General features: G+C 41.4%; 1 protein-coding gene across 1 annotated transcript in view; it reads right to left on the reverse strand.

Moving 5' to 3' along the window:
- Positions 1-24,359, reverse strand: part of EFCAB5 (EF-hand calcium binding domain 5) — a 90,425-nt gene that overhangs the window by 55,178 nt on the left and 10,888 nt on the right. Inside the window, exons 3-9 of the mRNA XM_073616850.1 lie at positions 17,383-17,539; positions 16,459-16,522; positions 10,497-10,561; positions 7,752-7,907; positions 2,861-2,963; positions 1,935-2,111; positions 939-1,031 (exon numbers count right to left, since the gene is read on the reverse strand). Of these exons, the coding sequence (XP_073472951.1) occupies positions 939-1,031; positions 1,935-2,111; positions 2,861-2,963; positions 7,752-7,907; positions 10,497-10,561; positions 16,459-16,522; positions 17,383-17,539 (815 nt within the window). The remainder of the gene's footprint in view (positions 1-938; positions 1,032-1,934; positions 2,112-2,860; positions 2,964-7,751; positions 7,908-10,496; positions 10,562-16,458; positions 16,523-17,382; positions 17,540-24,359) is intronic.

Consider the following 24,359-nt stretch of genomic DNA (forward strand, 5'->3'; position numbering starts at 1 on the left):
GTCCTGCCCACACACAAGCCCAGGCCCAAGGTCACCCCCCCCCCCAGAATGGTGAGTTCCCTCAAAAAGCCACGACAGCCTAACACTTCATCTCCAGCTTCCACCCAAACAGCTCCTCCCCAGAATACTCCAGGCAGCTCCACCTCACTTCCCTTCCTATCTTTCTAGAAGGTTCCAGCACATTCTAGAAATAAGGGGGTGGGGGTCTCAGTGATGCTGCCTGTGAGTCATCCAGCTCTCCCTGGATCTCTGCCCAACCAGGAAAAAAAGAGACAGGCTTAGCCACCAGCCAAGCCTGCATAAATTGACCTACACTGCACAAAACTCTAGCACTCTAGCAACACAGCTAGGGGGTGCTACATTTGTATAATACACTTGTCTGTCTGTTGCTTTGTTGTTTAAAACCTTTACTTCCCTTAACCCCACACAGAGCTGTAAGTACTGGTCTTCTGACGGTGAAATTTACAGTGGTGCTGATGGAAATACTGAGATTATTGTGGGACACTCGCTCGGCATCCCTGATTCTCTTCACAGAATAGCAAGGTGCTCTGTGATTGGAAAAGAGGAGATGGTGAGGTTCATCCACACCTCCTCCAATCACAGTGCGCCTTGAATTTGTTTATTGAAAAGCATGGCTTGTATAGAAGCCCTTTCAATCTCCCATACACAATTGCAAGTCTTAATTATGTAATGTCTACCAGTATCCATCAGATATAGATGAACGCTGGTTGTTTATAGTGGACTAGTGGACTACAAATAGTGCACACAGTACCTTCAGATGCTTCTCTTATACATTGTATTTTCCCATGCCTAACTTGCAAGGAAGTATAAAAACAAAGCATAAACTGACAATAACTGATCTCTAGCCCCTAACAAGTTAGTGAGCTCAAGCTAGTCAATTAGTTCGATTTTAAGGTGTGAGGGTAGCAAATAGATACCTGACCAAGGTTTTCCCTCAATAAAGTGTGAGTCTATGCTGCCATTATCTTCAGCTTGTGGGGCTTGTCCATTCTCTGTTGTATCTGTTGTACCTATAAAAATCAATAACATTAAACAAAAATCGATTACAGTAGTAATTGGGCTTTCATACACATTGTGAGTAAAACAATTAGAACTTCAACACATCAACATGTGCGCAAAGCATAATATCCAAAACCATGCCAAGGAAAGGTACTTTGTATAATACATTTGTCTGGCTGCTGCTTTGTTGTTTAAAACCTTTACTTCCCTTAACCCCACACCTAGCTGTAAGTCTGGCACTGAAACGTACAGCGCTCCTGGGAGTACTGAGATTATTGTGGGTCACTCGCTCAGCATCAATGATTCTTTTCAATAAATGGCAAGGCATTCTGTGATTGAAGAAGAGACTATAGTGACATTCATCCACACCTCCTCCAATCACAGTGTGCCTTACATTAATTGAAAAGCAATTCTTGTATGCCGAGCAAGCAACCTGCAATGATCTCATTACTCCCTCTGGGATTGCAAATAGTCTACCTTTCACAGTCCAGTCATGGTTTGGGGTGATGAGGAGACCTGTAAGTTTTGAACAAACTGCAGCAGAGAAAAAACAGGTCTTCTTCTCTGCCAGAAGGGTCTGTGTGTGTGCCTGGGCTGTGTAAAAATCAGGATTGGATGGGCAGAAATAAGAAACCCTTTGGTAGGAAAAACAGCTCTCCCATATGTATTTAATCTTTGTATTTAGCTGTTTGCCTGAAGCTCAACTTTAAGACATGATTCTGATTGGTTGCTGTGGATTACTGCCATGCACATGTCCTCAGTGCTTGTTGCACTGCCTTATTAATCAATGTGGAATATGTTAGCGCTGTTCCTTTTTCACATCAGAATTTTCTTAATGGGAGAAGTACTAAGCGAATGGTCAACCATCTGCTATCAACCAAACATGTTTCCAGCTCTTAGTATTTCCAGCCTACCTTCTCCTCTACCATCCACACTGTTCTTCAGGTCTTCCACTGCAGGTACAGACTCAGTTGTTATAATGGAGGTTGCAGTAGTTTGCTCTTCTTCTTTCTCTTCTATTGGGTTAACCATTTCCTGGAAATCAACCCAGAAATCTGTTGGATCCATTTCTCCTATTTCAATTACTGGCCCTGAAATAGAAGTATATCCATTTAAGCAAATGAACACTTGCAGACAAACAAACAAAACTGAGATCAGAAAAAAATGTATTTGTAAAAGTCTGATGATTGGTGTGTTTGATATGTATTAGTGCTCAGCTTGTGTAATTATCAGTTGGCCTTTTATCGTCTATATGTATTTGGCACTATTTAAGGCCTCATTGACACAGAAGCTTACACCCATAGTCCATGAATGGGAGGTGGTCTTCAAGTTGCTACATTTAAGGCTACACACCGGCATCCACACAGCTGTCAAATTGGGACAAGCTGCTGTGTTCATGCAGCTGCTACATTCCCGAACACATAAATGGGCTACCTACATGCACACACCTGGCAGCCTCAGCCGCTTAAAGACATGGCCCAATCACGGACTATGGGTGTAAGTGCATGTGTACTAAGGCCAATGAGGCCTTAATGTGTGTGATGTTTTTTCCCCATTGGAGAAATTTTCCATAACATCATGTTCTGACAGAGAGTAAGGAGAATAAGGAAACACAACAGGGAAAATCTGACAGAGGCTCTAATGCTTTCTTCTTTTATCCAAAAAAAAACATTTTTGGCTAGAGTTGAGTTTTAACAACCACCCCCCCCCCCCCCCCCATTATAAAAAATACATTTTGCACAAAATTGGTATTCTAAAGATCGGACTGGATTACTGAATAAGTCCATTGTCTTGATGATCCTGACAAATGTTAATACGTGGAATGTAGAAGGGTACTCACATTGACGAGGGTTTCGTGGCTGCCACTCTTCTCCTTCAGTGCTTATTATGTCAAAGAATATTTCCAAAAGGGCCAAAACCCGCTGTCTATCCAGGAAACCAACCTGGAACAAAAGATAAAATTAATAACTGGAATCTGTTTCATTGCTTTCAAAAAACATTGTTATTGCTGAACACGTTACGCAGCAGTAAAAAAAACGCAGCCCTAAAATCCAAGCTGAGATGTGAAAGTATGAGTATGTATATATAGTGTGACAGTGCACAGAGGCATATGGAGTCACAAAATGTGTGTTTCCAAATCTGGGTGTTTTAGGGGCTGAGCACCATTGTCTCATGTAGGTACATACTTTGAGTCAGCCTGCCTTGATTGTGTTACTTTAATTTCACATAACTGTTACATACATTGGTTTAGGGCAGGGTTTCCCAACCTGGGTTTCTTGGAACCCAAGGGTTCCTCCAGATGTTGCTAGGGGTTCCTTGAGCAATGAGTAATTTCTGCCTGTCAGATAAGTTCCCACTGACACCATTGATCCTTTTCACTATCTACCATGAGTTGTAAGCAAGCTCCTCCCCCCTCTGCCCAGAATGGTATAATGTATCTAAACCCAAAACATTTTTTGTAGTTTCAGGTGGAGTGGTGAAGGTTAGAACGCCACCAGGTGTTTTTTTTTTTTTTTTTGCTGTCTGTATGCCTGCTGGGGAGATTTACCCTCTTTATCTGCCCTAGACACTATTTTTTTTGTGGTCAGCAAATTATAGAAAACCCAAACCTTTGCAGTTGTCACCAGATAATAGAGTGAGAGGAAATGTTCTGTAGCCAGGTGCTTGGCTATTGGAGAGGGAAAGACACTGGCTGCAGCAGCTGCTCTGTAGCTTCTGGCCTGCAGTGCTGAACTGGTTACCAGCTTTATCAGCAAGAGGAGGAAGCTTCTGAGTAGGAAGAGTTCAATAGACTGAGTCAGGCAACACTGCACTGTGGGAACTGTAGTCTGGAGGAGAGAGATTCTACTGTAATCAAGGGAGCAGTTTTCCTTTCCCATGAGTTCAGCTTTAAGGCCTAGTTTGAAGTATGTGATAAACTACGTCTGAGGATATCCTGATTTACTCCACACCCTCCTCCCATATTGCCCTATACAATAAACCAGATTCTATTTTAAACTTTTCAAAGTGACTGGCACCTATTCTTTTTACACCCTAAGAAAATAACCACGCCTGAAATTCAATGTGTATGACATCTTTTTGTAGTAAGGCTTTATTTACAGAGGGCGATTTGATCTGTGCCTTGTGCAGGGCCCTGTTTACCCGCACGTGAATACGCAGGTGTTCTGTGCATTCCTGTGCAGGCAGTCCCATTGATAGACACAGCCATTACTCCCAATATGACATCTATGTGGGTGCAGGGGTATGTCCCTGAACTCACTTTGACTGCATTTGGAGCCATGCACCCACACCTTCACGGGAGCCACATTGGGATCAACGACTGAGTCTGTGCAGCCACTGTATCCCAATAGACAGCTATGGGACTGCGGATGGGATTTGAGGATGCATGTGACACCTGGGCATCCCCGTGCCAGTATAACACGCTCCGCATGGGGCACAGATCAAATCTCCCTATGTGAACGAGGCTTAAGAGTGCTTAGGACATTCGCAATGCAGCTGTTGGTCAGCCGAAGATCAATATTTAGTTATAATTATTGAAAGTGAGCACCAATAGTGCTACTTCACATAAATAGAAGTTTAGTATAAAATTGAAACGGTCTATGTACTAGGTTGAATTCTATGTTTGTTATTTCATTTCACAATCATTTTCTGAAATAAAAATTCTCTAATGGACATTTACTGACAGCTGTAAAAAATCACTGATTTTTACAAACTGTCAATAAATTTACTGATGGTTGGCAACCCTGCCTCTCATCCTCTTCTTCTCTATGCTCTGTTGGTTGCAGGTCCTGTGACATCCTTAAGCCCGATACAGATCCCTGCATTGGACATGAGGACACTGAGGGACAATCCACTGACAGAGCATAGGGGAGTAGAGGAGAGCAGCCCCTAGAACTAACCAGGCATTTAAACTTTGCAGGGGCAACCCAACTGCAATGAAAGACTTTTCTTTTCCCTGGAGATGGGTATAATCTCTTTCAAAGGCTCTCTCTGGACTCTTGCAGAGCTCTGGCACCATAGCATTTGAGATTTAAGGGGTATCTGGGTCTTTACATTCCAAGGTAGGGCAACATAAAACGATTTCTGTGTATACTTCCTATTCAACCAGTTACTCACAACATCTCCTTACATTATTTTTTAGCCCCCCTTCCCCGAAAGGGCAAGATTCCTGTATTCTTTCATCCTCAGGCCCAAGGCCTCGGAAAAGAGACAAATCTTATGGTAAAATCCTCCCAGGGCAAAAGCCCTTAAGGAAAGAAAAAGAGCAGGACCACACATTTAACAGTTCTCCCTCCATACATCACCAAGCTCCCCCAAGCCTGCTTATTAGGCCATCAAGCATCCATAACACAGAATAATACCTCTCCAGCACACCCTTCTGGTGCAAGCTCAAACAACAAGTCTCTGAGAAAGCACACTCTATGTATAGAGATCTCTGTTGCTGAGGTCAATATGAAAATGTGTGATCGCACTGCCTCAATAACAAGGTAAGGTATTGACTAAAACGTGACAATAAATAACTAAAAAGATAGACATTATATACATATAAAGTGCCAGTGCAAAATATATCTGTAAAAAAAATACATAAAAATAAATAGTGCAAAAAAGTCCACTTGAATTGAAAATAAATAATAAATCTTCTTATGAATTGTGCAATTGAGAAAGTCAATGCAAAAAAAATGCTTCACAGAAAAAACACCACGGTGTTTCAACAATTTCCAACTTGTGCTCCTTTCACCAGATGAAGTGCAAGCTCACCTTAATTTTAGACCCCAAAAGGGTCAACTAAGCATGTAGACAAATCAATCTGATGGACCAAACACTGGTGTTCAGGTTATTTTAAGAGCGATAGGGTTCCCTCTCCAAAATAGCTCCACACAGCTCACAAGCAGGTCATAGGCAACAAACAGAAAAGAACAGCCTCCAATAGTGCTGTACCTGAGTTAATACGTTCATCAAACCGCACAAACTACGCTTCATAAAATACGCTCACATTTATTTGGTAAAAACAAGCACGTAATAAACATCCAGCATCTCATGTAATCCAGTGAATACTCCTGCCGCCAGGCTCAACTGCTATGCGTCACGCCACCAACGCATGTGGCTTCCTCTGGAGGAAAACTTTCCTAGGTGATTATTACATGCCTGTTTGTACCAAATAAATGTGAGTGTATTTTATGAAGCAGGGTCTGTGCGGTTTGTTGAACGTATTAACCCAGGTACTGCACTATTGGAGGCTGTTCTTTTCTGTTTGTTGCCTATGACCTGCTTGTGAGCTGTGTGGGGCCATTATGAAGAGGGAACCCTATCGCTCTTAATGGAACCTGAAAACCAGTGTTTGGTCCATCAGATTGATTTGCCTACATGCTTAGTTGACCCTTTTGTGGTCTATAATGACAGTGAGCTTGCACTTCACCTGGTGAAAGGAGCACGAGTTGGAAATTGTTGAAACACTGGTGTTTTTTCTGTGAAGAAGATTTGTTATTTATATTCAATTTAAGTGGACTTTTTCATTTATTTTTATGTATGTTCACGGATATATTTTGCACTGGCACTTTTCATATATGAAATGTCTATATTTATAGTTACTGTATTTATTGTCACATTTCAGTGAATACCTTATCTTGTTATTGAGGCAGCGCGATCACGCTTTTTCATATGTGGATGTGGGAACGCATTTAGTGATTGCAGTAGCTGTACACTATTTATTTCTATCCGTAGGAGGCAGTGCGCTACTACCTTATTTACTTCTCCTGCTGAGGTACTGATAGGCTGACTGCAGTCCCCTGCTTACTACTTTGGCAAAAAAAAAAAAAAGTGACATCCATATAGATATAAATGGTGCTAAAAATAAAAATTTTATATAATAGATTTGTTATGGCTGATATGCTCTTTTCTGTGTAATTGCAAACATGGCAGTGATGGTTGAGACCCTAAGCAGACCTTTCTCTATCTACTCTATGGGGGTTATTTACTAAAGGCAACTCCACTTTGCACTACAAGTGCAAAGTCCACTTGAAAATGCACTGAAACTGCACTTGGAAGTGCAGTCGCTGTAGATCCGAGGGGGACATGCAAGGAAAATAACAAAAATGCATTTTAGCTTGCACATGATTGGATAATAAAATCAGCAGAGCTTCCCCTCTTTTCAGATCTACCTCTCAGATTTACAGCAACTGCACTTCCAAATGCACTTTGCATATGTAGTGCAAAGTGGATTTGCCTTTTGTAAATAACCCCCTATGGGATTATAAAGCTTGATTCTCTCACTAATAAGAAGCAGTAGGCTGATGTGCTCAATTCCCCATCACTCTGCTGTCTCTTTCCAACAGCATGTTGTTTTTTTACCACATAAACAGATAGGCTCCTTTGGCTGCTTTTTCCTCTCCCAGTCTGAGCTCTGCATAGGGTGATGCAAGAATCTGATACTGAGTCAAATTTGGGTACTTACAATGCTTGTATTAAAAAAAAAAATGTCCATGTATTAATTAAAACTGAGCTGCATTAATCTGTGTCTTTTCTTTCTGCCTTTGGCTCAGCTTTAAGGGAGAAAAGCAGGAACCGAATTTAGAAACGTACACACTACAACAGACATAAGCAAACCTAGTCTGTGATAACATCTACCAAATTTATATAATAAAATTGTTCTTCAAGGCACTAGGGTTTGTGATTTAATTCATTTTATTCAATTTTGTAAAAATAAAAAAAAAAACATCTGAGAATGGACCAACCTTTCCGGCATCACATGCAAAAAAGAGTTCAGAAAACCTCTGTCTCCAAATATCGTGGCGGATTGTCTCACGGAACATGTCCGCACATTGTGCCATGTGATGCAGAAATTCCTGAAAGAAGTCTGTGTTGATGTGACTGATGAATGGATATACATACTGAAAGGGGATATAAAAAATTATTATTAGCAGATTTTATCAATGATGAGTATGTTTTACAAAGCAACCTAATAAAACAACCTATATACTAGGTTTGGTCATTTTAGTGACAAACCGTGCTTACTACAGCTCTGAAACTAAACACAGTTGTGTGCTGAATTTTCATGCGTTTTTGTATGCATTTTTGATGAGCTTTCATAATTTTTTCATTTTTCATTGGGCCAAAAACAAGACAAAAATTTGAACCAAAAGAAGCACCTTTGTCCAAGTCACACAAAAAGCACAAAACATAGGTGTGAACAGACCCCATAGAAAATAATTGGATTCCACTTCTACGTTGTCACATGACAGCCAAAGCATGATAAATGGCACAGGTGTAAATAGGGACTTAGCAGCAAAGGCAGACATTTTTAAGGTTAAGCCCTATATCAGTCTTTCATTTCTACTGACACTGATATTTCTAAAGGTCCTAGAGAAAGACAAAACCTTAAAGTGTTTTTTTAGTTTTAATAGAATAAGGAAGGGTTAGAGCCCCCATTAGGCTTTAATTGCTGCCGATGTCCCTGCAGGGGACATTCACCATCTCTATTTGTCCTGGTGAGTTAAGTTAAGCAGAAAGTGAAGGGAAATTCAAAATATTACAGTTGTCATCAGAACAAGAGGTAAGGGGATACCTGTTCCTTTTACAACTGTCTAAAAGTTTGGAGGAATCTTTTTCTGCTATAAGGGGTAAAGAAAAAAAAAATCCCAAATGGGACACCGATAGCAAAAAAAAAGTGACAGGGTGTACAGAATACAATACTTTAATCTTAGGTTATGAGTAGATTAAAGTGTACTACAAAGTACTACAAAGTGTAGTAACCTATAGTAACCTACAATTATATTATTTTTATACAGGATTTATGTAGTGATCACAGCTTGTGCAATGCTATACAATGACACCTGTGCTGTCTAAAGAATTTTGGTCACAGTAAGCAAAATCTTGCTATGGGTTACTCATCATGATCATGTATTAGTCAAAAATAGAAAAAAAATCAGCATAAGGGACATTACCTACTATCAATGTGAAGTGTCTCTGCTGACTCCTGCTTTAGTTGAAATCTTCCACCTCCAAACCCCCTACTCTCGCGGCCTCAATCCTCCAGTGCGAAAGGGGTTAATAGAGCCAAGAAAGAGACCTGTCATATGCACTCACCAAAAATGCCAACTATGCCAACCCTTTCTGCTCCTCTCCTCTATTCATAGAAGCTGTATTATAGCTACCATTAATGAAAAATGGTCAGTGAATGGAAGAGGTGGACCCTTCATTCATCTGCCTGTCCTCTATTTATAGATAGTTTTTCAGTTATAGGAGCTATAGCATGTCTTCTATGAATGGAGGAGGTAGGCAGATAGGGCAGGCATAGTCAGCATTCTCTCACTCTCAGCTCTATTAACCCCAGCTATCATAACCTCCTGGTGCTCTGGCGGTTAATACAGCCAAAGGATCTGCCATATACACTTGTAGGCAGGTGCAGTCTACTTTCTCCACTGAAGGTGGTGCTCAACCGCAGTGGCATTGCAGAGGCAGAGGAAGTCAATAGGAACATGGTTTCTCTATGGTTTCCTGGGTCATTGTGGGAGCTATCTTATTGGATGCTGACACTCCATGTGACCCTGGCAGCCATCTTGGGTCTGGCAGAGTCTTTTTAAGACCCCGGCTCCCAGGCTTAGTGTGTGGGTAGTGTAGGGACAGGTCTGTCAGGGACAGTAATAGCCGTAGAGAGAGGCTCCAGATTAATAGGGAAAGAGCAGGGACATGCCATCCTTTCTGGATGCCTTCCGTTTGGGTACTGACCGACCAGGCTGCATTTCGCCCCTCAAGAGAGACACCGTCGGTGCACCCAAGACCTACTGTTATACTCTTTGCTCCAACATTCTGGGAGTGCGACTGGTCGGGTTGTCTTTCTGCAGGGTAGTTGTACTTTACTGTCCTTAACTTCAATACAGATCTGCAACTGGACTCAGAGTGTTTACCACGCTGCACCTTCCCTACACACTCATCAAGAATGCCTATCCCTGCCATTTCCGCCTGCAACATCCATTCAGGGGGAGGTCGGAGAAGAAACATTTCAAGTAAAGCAGGAGCCAGCAGTACAAGGGACACCTCAAACTAATGTAAGTAATGTCCCTTGTGTTGATTAATTAAATTTTTTTTATTAAACTTGGGCTTTATTTAAGAACAGAGACGCATATTGTAATCAGAAACTATAAAATATATATATATAAGGTAGTTAAAAGAAGTTTGAATGTTAAACTGGACAAAGGAAAATGAACCAAAAGATATTACCAATAGCAACTAACCAGGTATCACCGTTTGTTTCATGGAAAAAATGATCAGTAACTTTTATAGGTTACTTTGGGCAACATCCCCACTTTCATGCTCAGTTTTTTTTCCAGCTGTAACATTGGTACACGAGACAATGAAATAAGGTCAAATTTGGTGGGTCACCAGTTCATGTATGGGAACAAAACCATATGGTTTACATAAAAAGAATGCACATATTATGAAAAGATAATTGTTAGACAGGAAAAAAAATGAATTCTAACCTCTACAAACTCTTCTTTACTAAGCTTCTGTTCCAGTGTGTCCACTGTCTCAAGTTCTTTGATTCCTGACAAACAAGATATGTTCTATTACAAAATATTGCTAATTCAGTAATTCTTGCTAAACATTATTCTTTTTTTTTATTATTATTTAAAGATGCACAAAAGATGACAATTAAGAGTAAATGTCAAGCAGATTGTGTACCAGAAAACAATACAGTCAACAGGATAATAACAGTCATCCTAAATACCGACAATACAGTGCATGCAAATAGGACTGGCAGAAGGCTGACATGTGATGTCTACAATGACTATTTACGCAATCAAAAGACCATTGTGCCTGCTTTTTGTGTCGAACCTCAGTCAAGATATCTGACAAAATAGGATCTTACAATGACTGAATCTAACAATCGGCAACAAGCTGGATCAATGTGCATCAACCTTTTTGATCTTAAAAGAGTTGTAAAAGAGAGGAAAGGGGAGAATGAAAGAAAAAAGTAGTAAGGGAAAGAAAGAACAAAAAAAGTGCGGAGGGGATGACATGGAGGAGTGAAGGAAAGGGTAGAAAAGGGTAACTACAGAGGTTGCGAGTAGTGCCAAGGCGGCCACAACCACGTGATCAGAGATAGACGTAAGATGATTCATACTGTAGATACTGAGGATATTTATCAGAGAAACTAAACTGGTCACAGTAAAACCATCTGGTCTTATGTTCTTCCGATTTGCTGAGCAGCGGTCAGACGCTTCATGCTTTTCTATATCATTCACTCTGGCGAACAATTGGGCAAGCGTAGAAGGAGAATGTTGTTTCCACATGGCAGAAATACAAGCTCTAGCTGAGTTAAGTAAATATTTAAGCAAAGATTTAGGGTACTTTTTCCTGAAAGGGGGGGTCAGATTGAGAAGGACCGCTTTGGGGTCATCGAACAGTGAGATATCTGTGAATTTGTAATGAATTAAAGGACTTGCTGCCAGAATGGACAGATGGCAGGACACTCCCAAAAAATGTGCAAAAGTGTGCCCGTGTGAGAGCAGCATCTCCAGCAGCAGTTATCCAATTGTAGGAATAGTTTGGCTAGCACAGATGGTGTCCTGTACCACCTCGTCACAATTTGGTAGGCTATGTCCTGCTACTTTATGCATAATGAAGCTTTATAAGCAAAAAAGATATAATCAAATGGGTGAACAGTGCTGATCAGCAGACATAAATATGACCCTCAGAGGCAAAGTAAAAAATCCCGAGTGGATGGTAACAATACCCAGTGCACAATACTTTATCAACAATTGCATATCTTAAAAATATACTGTTGAAAAGTAATAATATTAATAATAAGAAAAATAAGAAAAAAAAATAAAATAAAATAAAAACAACAATAATAATAATCCTAATAATACACAAGCATAAAAAAATCTTTCAAATATATATGTGTATTTTGTATAATATACACACAACCCCAGGCAGCACAGCGGTGCCCAGGATTGTGTGTATATTATAGAAAATGCACATATATATTTGAAAGATTTTTTTATGCATGTGTATTATTAGGATTATTATTATTGTTGTTTTTATTTTTTATTTATTTATTTTTTATCAGCGGTGCTCCTGTGTTCTTTGTCCATTGTCCAACGGCATTGTGCTGGGTTTCCCTAAGCCCCAGTGTCATCCATGCGGCTCCAGCCTCCAGGTACTGTTAGTTTTTTAATCCAAGTCTCTGCATGACCATCAATTGACTGCTGTATGCCTTGGTGAATATTTTATTATTTTTTTACAATAATAAAAAGTTTTTACTTTGCCTATGAGGGTCCTATTTATGTCTGCTGATCAGAGCTGTTCACCCCTTTGATTATATTTTCTGTCCTCAGTTGTCTATGAGTTGCACAGCAGCGGCCACAGCTATTTTTAATTTTTCTTTTTGACTTTTCACTTGGCCTCTGGTCTGTGTGCCTGGATTTTTGTTTTTAATAAGCAAAAAAGAGAATCCTGTCTTTTTGTTGTACTGTAAAAGTGACCTCCAAGTCCCTTTCCCATTTGGCAAGAAAGAGGGGGTCCAATTGCGCATGCAGATCAAGTAGATGTCTACCAGACACTCAGGACGGCTCACAGACAGCGGTGTACATTACTTCCGGTTGGAGAGAGAGCGGGGAGGAGAGTGCATTCAGAGCATGCGCCCTCCTTCATCCTGAAGTGTCTCACTCTGTCCTGAGTGTTTGGAAGAGCTGGGAACCACCGGCATCCCTGGACCCATCAGCTGCCTCTTCACCAGTGGGAAGATCGTCTTTCCCACAAGCGAATGAACCACATTATTAATCCCACATGCGCTGACATCTCATACTTCTTGTGAGTTACCAATTGTCTTTTATGGAATAAAATGTCTCAATGCTGCACTTAGATGGTGCTGCTATCCTTCTGTCTTTGCCTTCTACAGAGTTACTTCTAGACTGTCACGAGCTGGCAGCCATCTACAGTCAGCTTATCTAAGAACACTCCAACTGTCCTTGTACCATAAATGTACCCCTCCACATGAACTCGATGTGAAAGAGTTCTAATTACCCACTCCCTCTTTATCCAGCTGATCGAGCATGCATGATCGAATGTACTTCCAAAGCACTGCAAGTGAACTGCGCAAATTAAACGATTTCTAGACATTCGCTCTAATCTACCAATAGATGATAATGGCAAAATACCTATAATCAGATCTTGACTTAAGATTTAACTAAAGGCAAAGCTTTTTTTTTTAACTTTGGATGGCGTAGTGAAAAGAACCCCTGTCCTTTTTTTTTTTTAAAACAGACAACCCCTGTCTGATCTTATTTCTTCTTTATATCTCCCCTTTAGGGAGATTCACTTTTTCTAAATGTCCTGATCACCAATGTCACCAGGAATGAGAGTGAGGTTATATCCAAAATTTTAAATCGCCACCAGAACCTAAATAGAGGGAAAATTGTCTGATGGGACACTTGTTCCTATGACAAGTGTCTAAGAAGAGAATTTTCTCACATTGGAAAGATATCCCTTAACTTCATGTTGAGCCTACAGGACAGGAAGTGAAGAGAAATCTCACTAATGAGACAGAGATGGCAAAAATCTGACAGACGTGTCACCACTCCCCTTCTCTGTCCAAAATGAATAAAAAAACAGAACATACTTACCATAATTTTCTATTTTCCTGGTGCCTCCATGGCAGCATACATGTGATAGATTAATAACCAGCTAACAGAGTGGGAATCTTCAGCAAATCCTATCATATAAGAAAGTGAGTAAGCTACTGGCTTCATGCCAAAGACGGCTGTAGTGAGGACTACTAAGCCATATTTGCCAACTGTCCCGAATTTTCAGGGACATTCCCGGGATTTAGACCTTCGTCCCGGTCTTATCGTTTCCTGGAAAATCTCAGTTTTCCCGATTTTTCCCTGCCGTTGCCTCCGCTAGAGGTCTGCGGCCGGCACTGGGTAATGCTTTCTCCGTCGTGGCCATTTTACCAAAGTCCAGCTCGTGATGAAGAAACAAGAGGCAAAGCCCAGGTGGCAATGAATGCGGCTGCCAATAGAAATGGAGCTCCATTTCTATTGGCAGCCGCTTTCATTGCCACCCGGGCTTCGCCTCTTGGTTCTTCCCCTTCGGCATCCACAAGCTTTTCTCCTGTGATGGGGAGCCCTGGTTCCCAGCGCCGCGCTGAGTGAGACTGTCACAAGCGTGCCACCCGGAGAGTGACAGTCTGAGCAAGCAACTCTCCGGGCGGCTGCACATTGAATCCTCCACTCATCGCCCAGTGCATGAGGGGAGGGGGTGGGTTGTCCCGGGGGGTCTGTACATATGGGGGGTGGTTTGTCCAAGGAGTGGTCTGTACATATGAGGGGTGGGTTGTTCTGGGGGGTCTGTACATATGGGGGATGGTTTGTCCTGGGGAGGTCTGTACATATGGGGGGGTGGGTTGTTCTGGGGGTCTGTACATATGGGGGGTGGGTTGTCCTGGAAGTCTGTACCTATGGGGGGATGGGTTGTCCTGGGGGGTCTGTACATATGTGGGGGTGGTCTGTCCTGGTGGGGTCTGTACATATGGGGGGGTGGGTTGTCCTGGGGGTCTGTTCTAATGGGGGGGGGTCGGAACAGATGGAGGGGGGATGGTTTGTCCGGGGGGGTCTGTACTGAGGGAGGTCTGCACTATGGGAGGAGGGTCTGCACTTAGTGAGGGGGATCTATACTGCTGGAGGGGGTCTGTACTGCAGGAGGGGGGTCTATACTGAGGGAGGACTATAGTGGGTGGGGGGTGTGTCACCATGTTTTTATGCACCGGGTGACATCAACCCTAGTGACGCCACTGGTAACTGGGGACACCTGGTGTAATGAGGGACTCTACTGGGGACACCTGGTGTAAGGAGGGACCCTGCTGGGGAAACCTGGTGTAAGGAGGGACTCTGCTGGGGACACCTGGTGTAAGGAGGGTCCCTGCTGGGGACACCTGGTGTAAGGAGGGACTCTGCTGGGGACGTCTGGTGTAAGGAGGGACTCTGCTGGGGACGTCTGGTGTAAGGAGGGACTCTGCTGGGGATGCCTGGTGTAAGGAGGGACTCTGTTGGAGACACTTGGTGTAAGAAGGGACTCTGCTGGGGACACCTGATGGCATCTGGTGGCAGGCGATGTGACAAGTGAAATGCTCAGGGCTCCCACTGATTCTGCATTATGGTAAGTTGAACTATTTCATTTTATATTACAATGTAGTAATAGAAATAATGCACTTCAATCATCCTGACACCATAACAACCATGGTGCTGTGATGATTGAAGCGTTAACACCAGTGTTTGGAGTATCTTTATCTGCTGATTGTAAAACTTTCTGGAATACACATATTGCTATTGTAGTATAGGATTTGGGCCTGCTGTTAGTTCTTTTCTTTTTTTCTGTCTTTCTCCATCCCTCGTTCATCTCAGACTCTAACCACACCCTTTGAGCCATGCCCCATTTAAGTCACACCCATTCCCCCACTTAAACCACACCCATTTCTCGCCGCTGCGCACCACTTTTTTTTCTCAACGCACCGCCTTCAAACGGATGCCCCGCCCCCTAATTATCGCAAGACTCCGCCTACAGACAAAAGTGTCCCTATACATTTTTTTCAATGTTGGCAACTATGCTAAGACCATCAGTAGTGATGAAAGAATTCGCCATAACAGAATCTGATTGGCTCTCCTGCCTGTCGTGTTGGCTGACATCTCTGCACATGGTGCCCACGATGTCCAGATGCTGCTGGAGGAACGTACAGCAATTGCTTTCAGTGGTTGCAGCCCAGCCATATAGTGGGACCTTCGAATTAACTTTCGGAATGGGCTGTCGTGTGCGCGTTAACACTTTAGACCCCTTTCACACTGGGGCGCTTTGCAGGCGCTACAGCACTAAAAATAACGCCTGCAAAGCGCCCTGAAAGAGCCTCTCCTGTGTCTCCAATGTGAAAGCCCGAGGGCTTTCACACTGGAGTGCGCTGGCAGGACGCTAAAAAAAGTCCTGCTAGCAGCATCTTTGGAGCGGTGAAGGAGCGGTGTGTATACCGCTCCTCCACCGCTCCTGCCCATTGATATCAATGGGCAGCGTGGCTGTACCACAGGCAAAGCTTGCTGCAGCAGTGCTTTGCGGGTGGCTTTAACCCTTTCTCGGCTGCTAGCGGGGGGTAAAAGTTAGTGGCCGAATAGCGCCACGAAATTGATGGTAAAGCGCCGCTAAAAATAGCGGCGCTCTACCACCGACGCACCCACCGCCCCAGTGTGAAAGGGGGCTTATAGCTATGCACTGGCCCTTTAGGCGGAAGTAGGTGGGGCTACTATCACATGTATGCTGCCATTGAGGCACCAGGAAGAAGCTTTGCTTTTAGATATACTTTAAAATGAAGGTGAAATACATTTTAGAAAATAGCTAATCTCTACTCATTAATATAGTCATACAGGAGGGCATACTAACATTAGTGGTTCCTACCTGGTTTGGGCCCTGCTGTATTTTCAGAGACAAGCTCAAAGAATGATTTTAAAGCACTTTGTACCTACAATGACACAAAATGACAGTGGGATTGATTTACTAAAATATTTGGACAAGAGCAGGGATAAATCACAATGGTATGGTATGCTTGCACCTTGAGCTTGCATTGGCACTGATGTAGGCATGAATAGTGAACACAATGGGGGGGTTATTTACTAAAGACAAATCCACTTTGCACTACAAGTGCACTTGAAAGTGCAGTCGCTGTAGATCTGAGGGGGACATGCAAGGAAATTTAAAAATCAGCATTTTTGCTTGCACATGATTGGATGATAAAATCAGCAGAGCTTCCCCTCATTTCAGAGCTTCCCCTCAGATCTACAGCGACTGCACTTACAAGTGCACTTGTAGTGCAGAGTGGATTTGCCTTTAGTAAATCAACCCCAATCTCTGAACCTGTATAAAAATCAAACACTGATGTGGGAACTGCTCCGGCTACGACACTGTAGCATATACTCCGTAGCAAACCTCATTTATATGTACATTTATATGTATTGTGGCTATATGCATTGTGGCTGCCTAGTAAATAATGTGAGGATATACAGTAGTTTGTTCCATGAAAATTACTGATGCACCGGCACGTGCATTTAGTAAATCAGGTCCAATATGCAACTAGGAGCATGCTACTATGGGGGGAGTTAATCAAAACTGAAAACGACAGAATCTGGAGCAGCAGTGCATGGCAACCCATTATCTTCTAACTTCAGCTTTAGTTAGGCTACATACAGTATTAAGCATGAAAACAAAAAACAGATCTAATTAGTGTTGGCTAATTTCTGTGACATTATGGTGAATTTGATCTAACACTCTGTAGATAGACCCCTTTAGAAATTTAGTAGAACTGATGACAGTCCTTGAACTTACCAGTGCAAGAGGGATCCTCCCGGTGACATCTAGTGTCCATTCTTGGAACTGCAAGGACAAAGCTTCCTTTCTCTTCTGCATTACCTGGCTGTTGATACTTTCCACCTGTCCCCGGTTCTCTTGGTTTTCCTTCAGCTCTTCTTTCAGCTGTCCTAGTCTGCCGTCAAAAAGTGTGTCATGCATAACGTATATTGTGTATAATATATCTACCACATAATCACGTATCTCAGTACTACATTACTTTTTACTGAGTATTAGCCACTTCAGCTCTGGAAGGTTTACCCCCCTTCATGACCAGGCCATTTTTTCAGATACGGTACTGAGTCACTTTAACTGGCACTGTACCCAATTAAAATGTATGTCCCTTTTTCCCGCAAACAGAGATTTCTTTTCATGGTATTTGATCATCTCTGCATTTTTCATTTTTTGTGCTATAAAGGGAAAAAGACAATTTTGAAATAAAAATATTTTTTTTTTTTACTTTCTGCTATAAAACATATCCAATTAAAAATATGTAAAAATCACATTTCTTCATCAATTTAGGCCAATATCTATTCTGCTACATATTTTTGGTAAAAAAAAAATCCCAGTAAGCGTATATTGATTGGTTTGTGCAAAAGTTATAGCATCTACAAACTATGGCATATATTTATGAAATTTTTATTTATTTTTACTAGTAATGGCAGCGATCAGCGACTTACAGCGAGACTGTGATGTTGCGGTGGACAAATCAGACACTAAATTACACTTTTTTGGGAACCAGTGACACTAATACAGTTAACAGTGATAACAATATGTACTGTCACTGTACTAATGACACTGGCTGGGACGGGGCGATAAAAGGGTTAACTCTGTACTTAGCCAGTGTTTGTGTACTGTGTGGGAGGTGCTTTTACTAAGGGAAGACATGGATCCCTGTCCCTGCTTTCTAGGAACACAGGATCCATGCCTTTACTACTGACAGAAAGGCAATCTGCCTTGTTTACATAGGTAGACTGTCATTTTGACTCTGTCATGAACAATCAGTGGGTGCCAGCGGACACCGACTCCAGGGTACCCACTGATCGGCTCCTGCTGTACATAATCACAGCGGGAGCGAGCTGCCGGCGGCGACCACTCGTGCCGCTGCCCAGAAGTGCAGAATCGATCTGATGCGCAACGGCCACCCTGTAGCAGTAAAACTGCTATAGAGCGGTACTTTCTGACTTTCTGACCTGAAACAGATAAGCAGGTCAGAAAAGTCAGAGCAAAGACAATTCTTTTCTGAATATATGTTCCAGGTCCTTAGTGCAATATACAGTGTGATTCAAAAATTATGGCGCAAAATTAAAGCCAATTTATTCATAATGGAAGCAACACAACTAAATTAACATGAAAAGACACGTTAGCTATCCAAGTTTTACCTCTGCACTACAAATGTTCGATGTGAGCCCCATTTCGAGACAGTACTCCAGTTCCGTCCGACCCATGCCAGCATGTCCTCGGATATTGACTTCACTGTTTCTGTGATGCCTCGTCTCAGGACGTTCAGGTCCTGTGGCATGGGGGGAGAGGACATACACCAAGTCCTTGGTGTACCCCCACAGAAAGAAGTTACAGGGTGCAGGGCCTGGCAATCGCAGAGACCAGAGCGACATCAGTGAATCGTTCTTTCCTGCATAGCAACAGCCCTCGTTTGTGCAAATTCCAACACACAAAAAGCCTTCTCTTACTTCAAAGTCGCCATCTCTCAACTGTTTGAGATGGGAATGAGGGACACCTATCAGCAAAAGTATGCAGGCATAGGACACACCCCTTGTCACGCCCCCTTAAAGGAGAATTGTACAAAAAAACAAGATTGGTTAAACCTACAAGTGATTTTTTTACCACTACTATTCCCTTATATTGGCTTTTGGAATTTACAAATGCAGCTTATAAATCAGATGAAAGGTTTAGTACTGGGAAACACTTTTTGATGTATAAAAAGTGCATTTTATATACATCTATATAGATCAGACCAAAATGAAGGACAAATGAGGAGGAAAGAGGGACAGAGGGACATTGCTCCAAATCAGGGACAGTCCCTCGAAATCAGGGACAACTGAGCTATGCTACAGCTCTGGTGGTGGTGACATGAACAAGCAAATAAACAGAAAATAACTTGAGATTTTTCGCCTGCATAATTTTCAACAATTGGCTTTTTACCATTGTGCAAAATGCAAAAGGACAAACTTGTAGCGAAAGTGACAACAATGGTAAACGGAAATCATCTGTTGTGTCACCAATGGGGCTCACATCGAAGAATTGTAAGGCAGAGATAAAAGTTGGACAGTTAATGTGTCTTTTCATGTTAATACAGTTGTGTTAGGTTCATTCCGTTAAGAATAAATCAGCTTTACTTTTGTACCATACTTTTTGAATCACCATATTGAGGCAAAAGGGTTATTAGTGGGTGCCACCACCATCTGCCTGCATATCTGAGCTACATTATAAACAATGAAGCTAATCACACCCCTTTGGCCTACTGGGATTAACTGCATATTCTACCTGGGGTGATCTTTACATTATGTGCAATATTTGTGAGGCATAATATGTAACTGTCACACATGGTCATTTAGGGACAGTTCACACCACATGCAGTCCAGTCTGTTCTTTTCTGCATCAAAAATGCATGGAAAGTAGGTTATATGGTTTCCAATATCATAGTTCACACCATAGTTTAAACCCGAACACATATGAATTACACAGGTTCTGAGGCTAATTTATTGCAGATAAGGCACCAAGTGAGTATAATTACCACCTTAATCAATCACAGAACCTGTGTAATTAACATGTGTTCAGGTTTAAAGGGATGAGGTGGCAACCCAAAGGGCAGTCCAGTTCCAGAAAAAAAAAAAAAAAGTAGAACATGCTGCATGCATTTTTTCTGCACTGGAACATGGTAAAACACATTAAAAAAACGCACTGGAACGCATCAAAATGCACCATACCCCAGTATAGTGTAAAAAAACAGGAAAAAAAGAATAAAAAAAGAATCTGGAATGCATCAAAAACATGTTAAAAATGTGTATGCAGAAAAGCATCCGGAACGGCTCTGGAGTGCGTTTTTGTGGTGTGAACCAGACCTCAATTTGCAATGGCAGCGGGGCCTGGCAAACCAAACGGCTAAGGTTTTTGAATCCAGAAGGATGACAGGGAGAAGATTACAGCACCTGTGTCCAGCAGGAGTGCTGCCAGAGCATTGCTGGAGGGGTTTGCTTGACAGGTAAGTCTTCCATAATATGCTTAGATTCTGTGCATACTAGCACATTTATGGGCGAACAGCTCCTGGGGCCCAATAAAAAGAAAAAATTGGCGGAGGTTTAATTCCACTTTAAGGCTCGGTTCACATATATGTGAATTGGATGCGTTTTTAACCACATCCAACTTGCATAACATGTGAATCGGACCTGCTTTCAATGGAGCCGGTTCATACCTGTCGGCCGTGGTGCAGTTTTAAAAAGTGTCCTATGCGATTTTTGGGTCCAGTTCACCTGCGATTTCAGGTAAAAATTTGCACCTGAATCGCACCTGGACCGGTGATCAGAACCGCACCAGACACCCACACTGAAACCACGGCCACATATGTGTGAACCCAGACTTAGGGCACTGCACAACACAAGGATGATTCCCATTTGTGCGTTGTGGTGTGCTAAAAAACGAATTCACATTGAAAGGCATTGCACTGTACTTTATTCATTACCATGCACTGCCGTAACACATGGTAAATCTCACCTTTTTATTGCATGTTACTGAAGCCAGCCTGAAAAGCACTGCAAGTGAAGTGCACAAGTTTAAAAAGGAAAGTTCTCTAAACATTCACTGTAATCTACAAATAGATGATAATGGTAAAATATCAGATCTTGACTTAAACTATAACTAAAGGCAAAACTTTTTTTTATTATTATTATTATTATTATTATTATTATTGGATGGAGTAGTGAGAAGATAGAACCCCTGTCTGTTTTTTTTTTTAACAGATAATCCATCTGTTCTTTATTTCTGTCTGTGTCCCCTCTAGGGAGATTCACTTTTTTCAATTTTCCTGATCGCCAATGTGACTGGTAATGGGAGCGAAGTTATATCCAAATTTTACAATTTTAAGATACCCGATTCTCAGTGCAACAGTCTTTCTGATGAACCGTAGATACATAAGATACTATATGGATTCCTGGGAAGCAATGTATAACCATGATAGCCACTGGATATGATATATTCTGATTAACCAAGCATTCTCAGTAAACTGAAAAGTCATCAGTTTAATAATCAAGTTAATCTGTTACTAGAAATAAACATCCATGTATGTATAGAATTTTTTTAAAGGAGGTCAGCAAAGATGGCAGCATATTTTTTTCTAAAGTCTTACTTAAAAGTACAGTTGTGCCTTTCAGTACTCATTTGCTAACCTGCACCCTACAGCCCCCTAAACTAAACTGCACTTACAACTAATAAGCAGCTGGGGTGAGGGGTTGGCACAGTTCAGAAAAGGAGGGCTGGGGGTAGGTGGCTTAGAGATTAGACATGTGCGATTTGTTGCGTTACGAATCAAAATTCGGTCAAAGTATCACAAAAGTAATGAATTTCATTGAATCCCAAATAAATTATAACGAAACGAAATGACATAGTGAAATAACAAATTATCAGAATTCAAACTCGAAATGGAAACATATTGCAATAGATGCATTGGGGGTTATTTACGAAAGGCAAATCTACTTTGCACTACAAGTGCAAACTACAAGTGCAAAGTGCACTTGAAATTGCACTGAAAGTGCACTTGGAAGTGCAGTCGCTGTAAATCTAAGGGGTAGATCTGAAATGAGGGGAAGCTCTGCTAATTTTATTATCCAATCATTTTTGAGCTAAAATGCTGTTTTTTATTATCCTTGCATGTCCCCCTCGGATCTACAGCGACTTTACTTCCAAGTGCACTTTCAGTGCAATTTGAAGTGCACTTGTACTTGTAGTTTGCACTTGTAGTGCAAAGTGGATTTGCCTTTCGTAAATAATCCCCACTAATGTATAAAAGTGAAATAAGATGATGAATCCTATTTAGGCTGCTTTATAGAATAGAATAGAATAGAATAGAAAAATATAGAATAGAAATATATAAAAGAAATAGAATGTAATAGAATAGAATAGAATTGAAATAAACAGAATATAATAGCATAGAAAAAATAGAATAGAATAAAATAGAACAGCATACAATATAATAGAAAATAAAAGAACACAATAGAATAAAACAGAAAAGAATATAAAATAAAAAATTAAAACAGAATAGAATAGAAAATTAATAGAATAGAAAGTAAAAGAATAGAATGGAAAAGAATAGCATAGAATAGAATAAAATAGAACGAAAATAGGTGTCTTCTCAAATTTGAATCGATTTGCAAAACAAAACAATTATACTAATTGAATCTGAATATACAAAACTAACTTCCAAAACAAATCATTCTAACATAACGAATATGACGAGAATAAATTATTAGCTTAATGAACGAATTAGAAATGAAACAAATTTTTCCATTGTGCACATCTCTATTGGAGATTTTTTAGTAAATGTGCACCTATGCAATTTTTCTAGTCTCCCAAAAAGAAGTACTGCTCCATACCCATCAATCCTTTGCAGTCTTGAGCAAAATAGGTGATCAAGAGAGCCTGTCTCTGCTCTGTCCCACCATCACAACCAGATACTGAGTTGTACACTGATTATGCTGCATGTGATACAATTTAATCAGCAGCACAAACACACAGAGGGGCCCTATCTACAAACTGCCCCATCTAACACGTTTCACCCATATGATTCACCTTGTATAGGTGAAACACATTGGAGTGAGGTGTAGGTGGGAAGTGCTGGCTGAATAAGCTATATTACGTGTGGCTTCATCATTAGGCAATTTTATGAATAATATGTTAACTGAGTAATTTGTATATATGTATGTTGAAAACAAAATAAGTGTAGCGCTAAAAGGGTTTTAAAATGTCCAATGTCAAAAATAAAAAAAGTAAACCAACAGTTCAAAATGTGGAATATGGGAGGAAATTATATATATATATATATATATATATATATATATATATACATTAATCCCAATGATAGGAAGTCCTCAGAAACTGTATGACTTCAAACACAGAGTACATCAATAGGTGTATGACATCTGAAGTGGAGACAGACACACCACCACCAACAATGAAGAGGCTTACCAGATCAAATGGACCCAAAGGGGCATACGCCGAGTTGGGTCAGACAACGCTTAGGTGGTCAGTGGCTGTAGGTGGCCCGGAGGGGTGATGTTTATGGGATGAACCATAGGTTGCATAATGCAGAATCAGTGGGAGCCCTGTGCAGTCAATCAGTGCAGCCTTTTTGCTCTCCTACACAGAAGTTGTCTGAGTATCCCAGGCTCTTGGCAAAAAGAGCAAAAAGGAGAGCAAAAAGGCTGCATGTAAGGACGGACTCCGCTGGGGGCACCTGATGTAAGGACGGACTCCGCTAAGGGCACCTGATGTAAGGACGGACTCCGCTGGGGGCACCTGATGTAAGGATGGACTCCGCTGGGGACACCTGATGGCATCTGGTGGCAGGCGACGTGGCTAGTGACACGCTCAGGGCTCCCACTGATTCTGCATTATGCAACCTATGGTTCATCCCATAAACATCACCCCTCCGGGCCACCTACAGCCACTGACCACCTAAGCCTTGTCTGACCCAACTCGGCGTATGCCCCTTTGGGTCCATTTGATCTGGTAAGCCTCTTCATTGTTGGTGGTGGTGTGTCTGTCTCCACTTCAGATGTCATACACCTATTGATGTACTCTGTGTTTGAAGTCATACAGTTCCTGAGGACTTCCTATCATTGGGATTAATGTGTGTTTATATATATATATATATATAATATATAGATGATTTCCTCCCATATTCCACATTTTGAACTGTTGGTTTACTGTTTTTATTTTTGACA

Source organism: Aquarana catesbeiana, linkage group LG02 (assembly GCF_042186555.1).
Source record: "Aquarana catesbeiana isolate 2022-GZ linkage group LG02, ASM4218655v1, whole genome shotgun sequence".
Classification (NCBI taxonomy): Eukaryota; Metazoa; Chordata; class Amphibia; order Anura; family Ranidae; genus Aquarana; species Aquarana catesbeiana.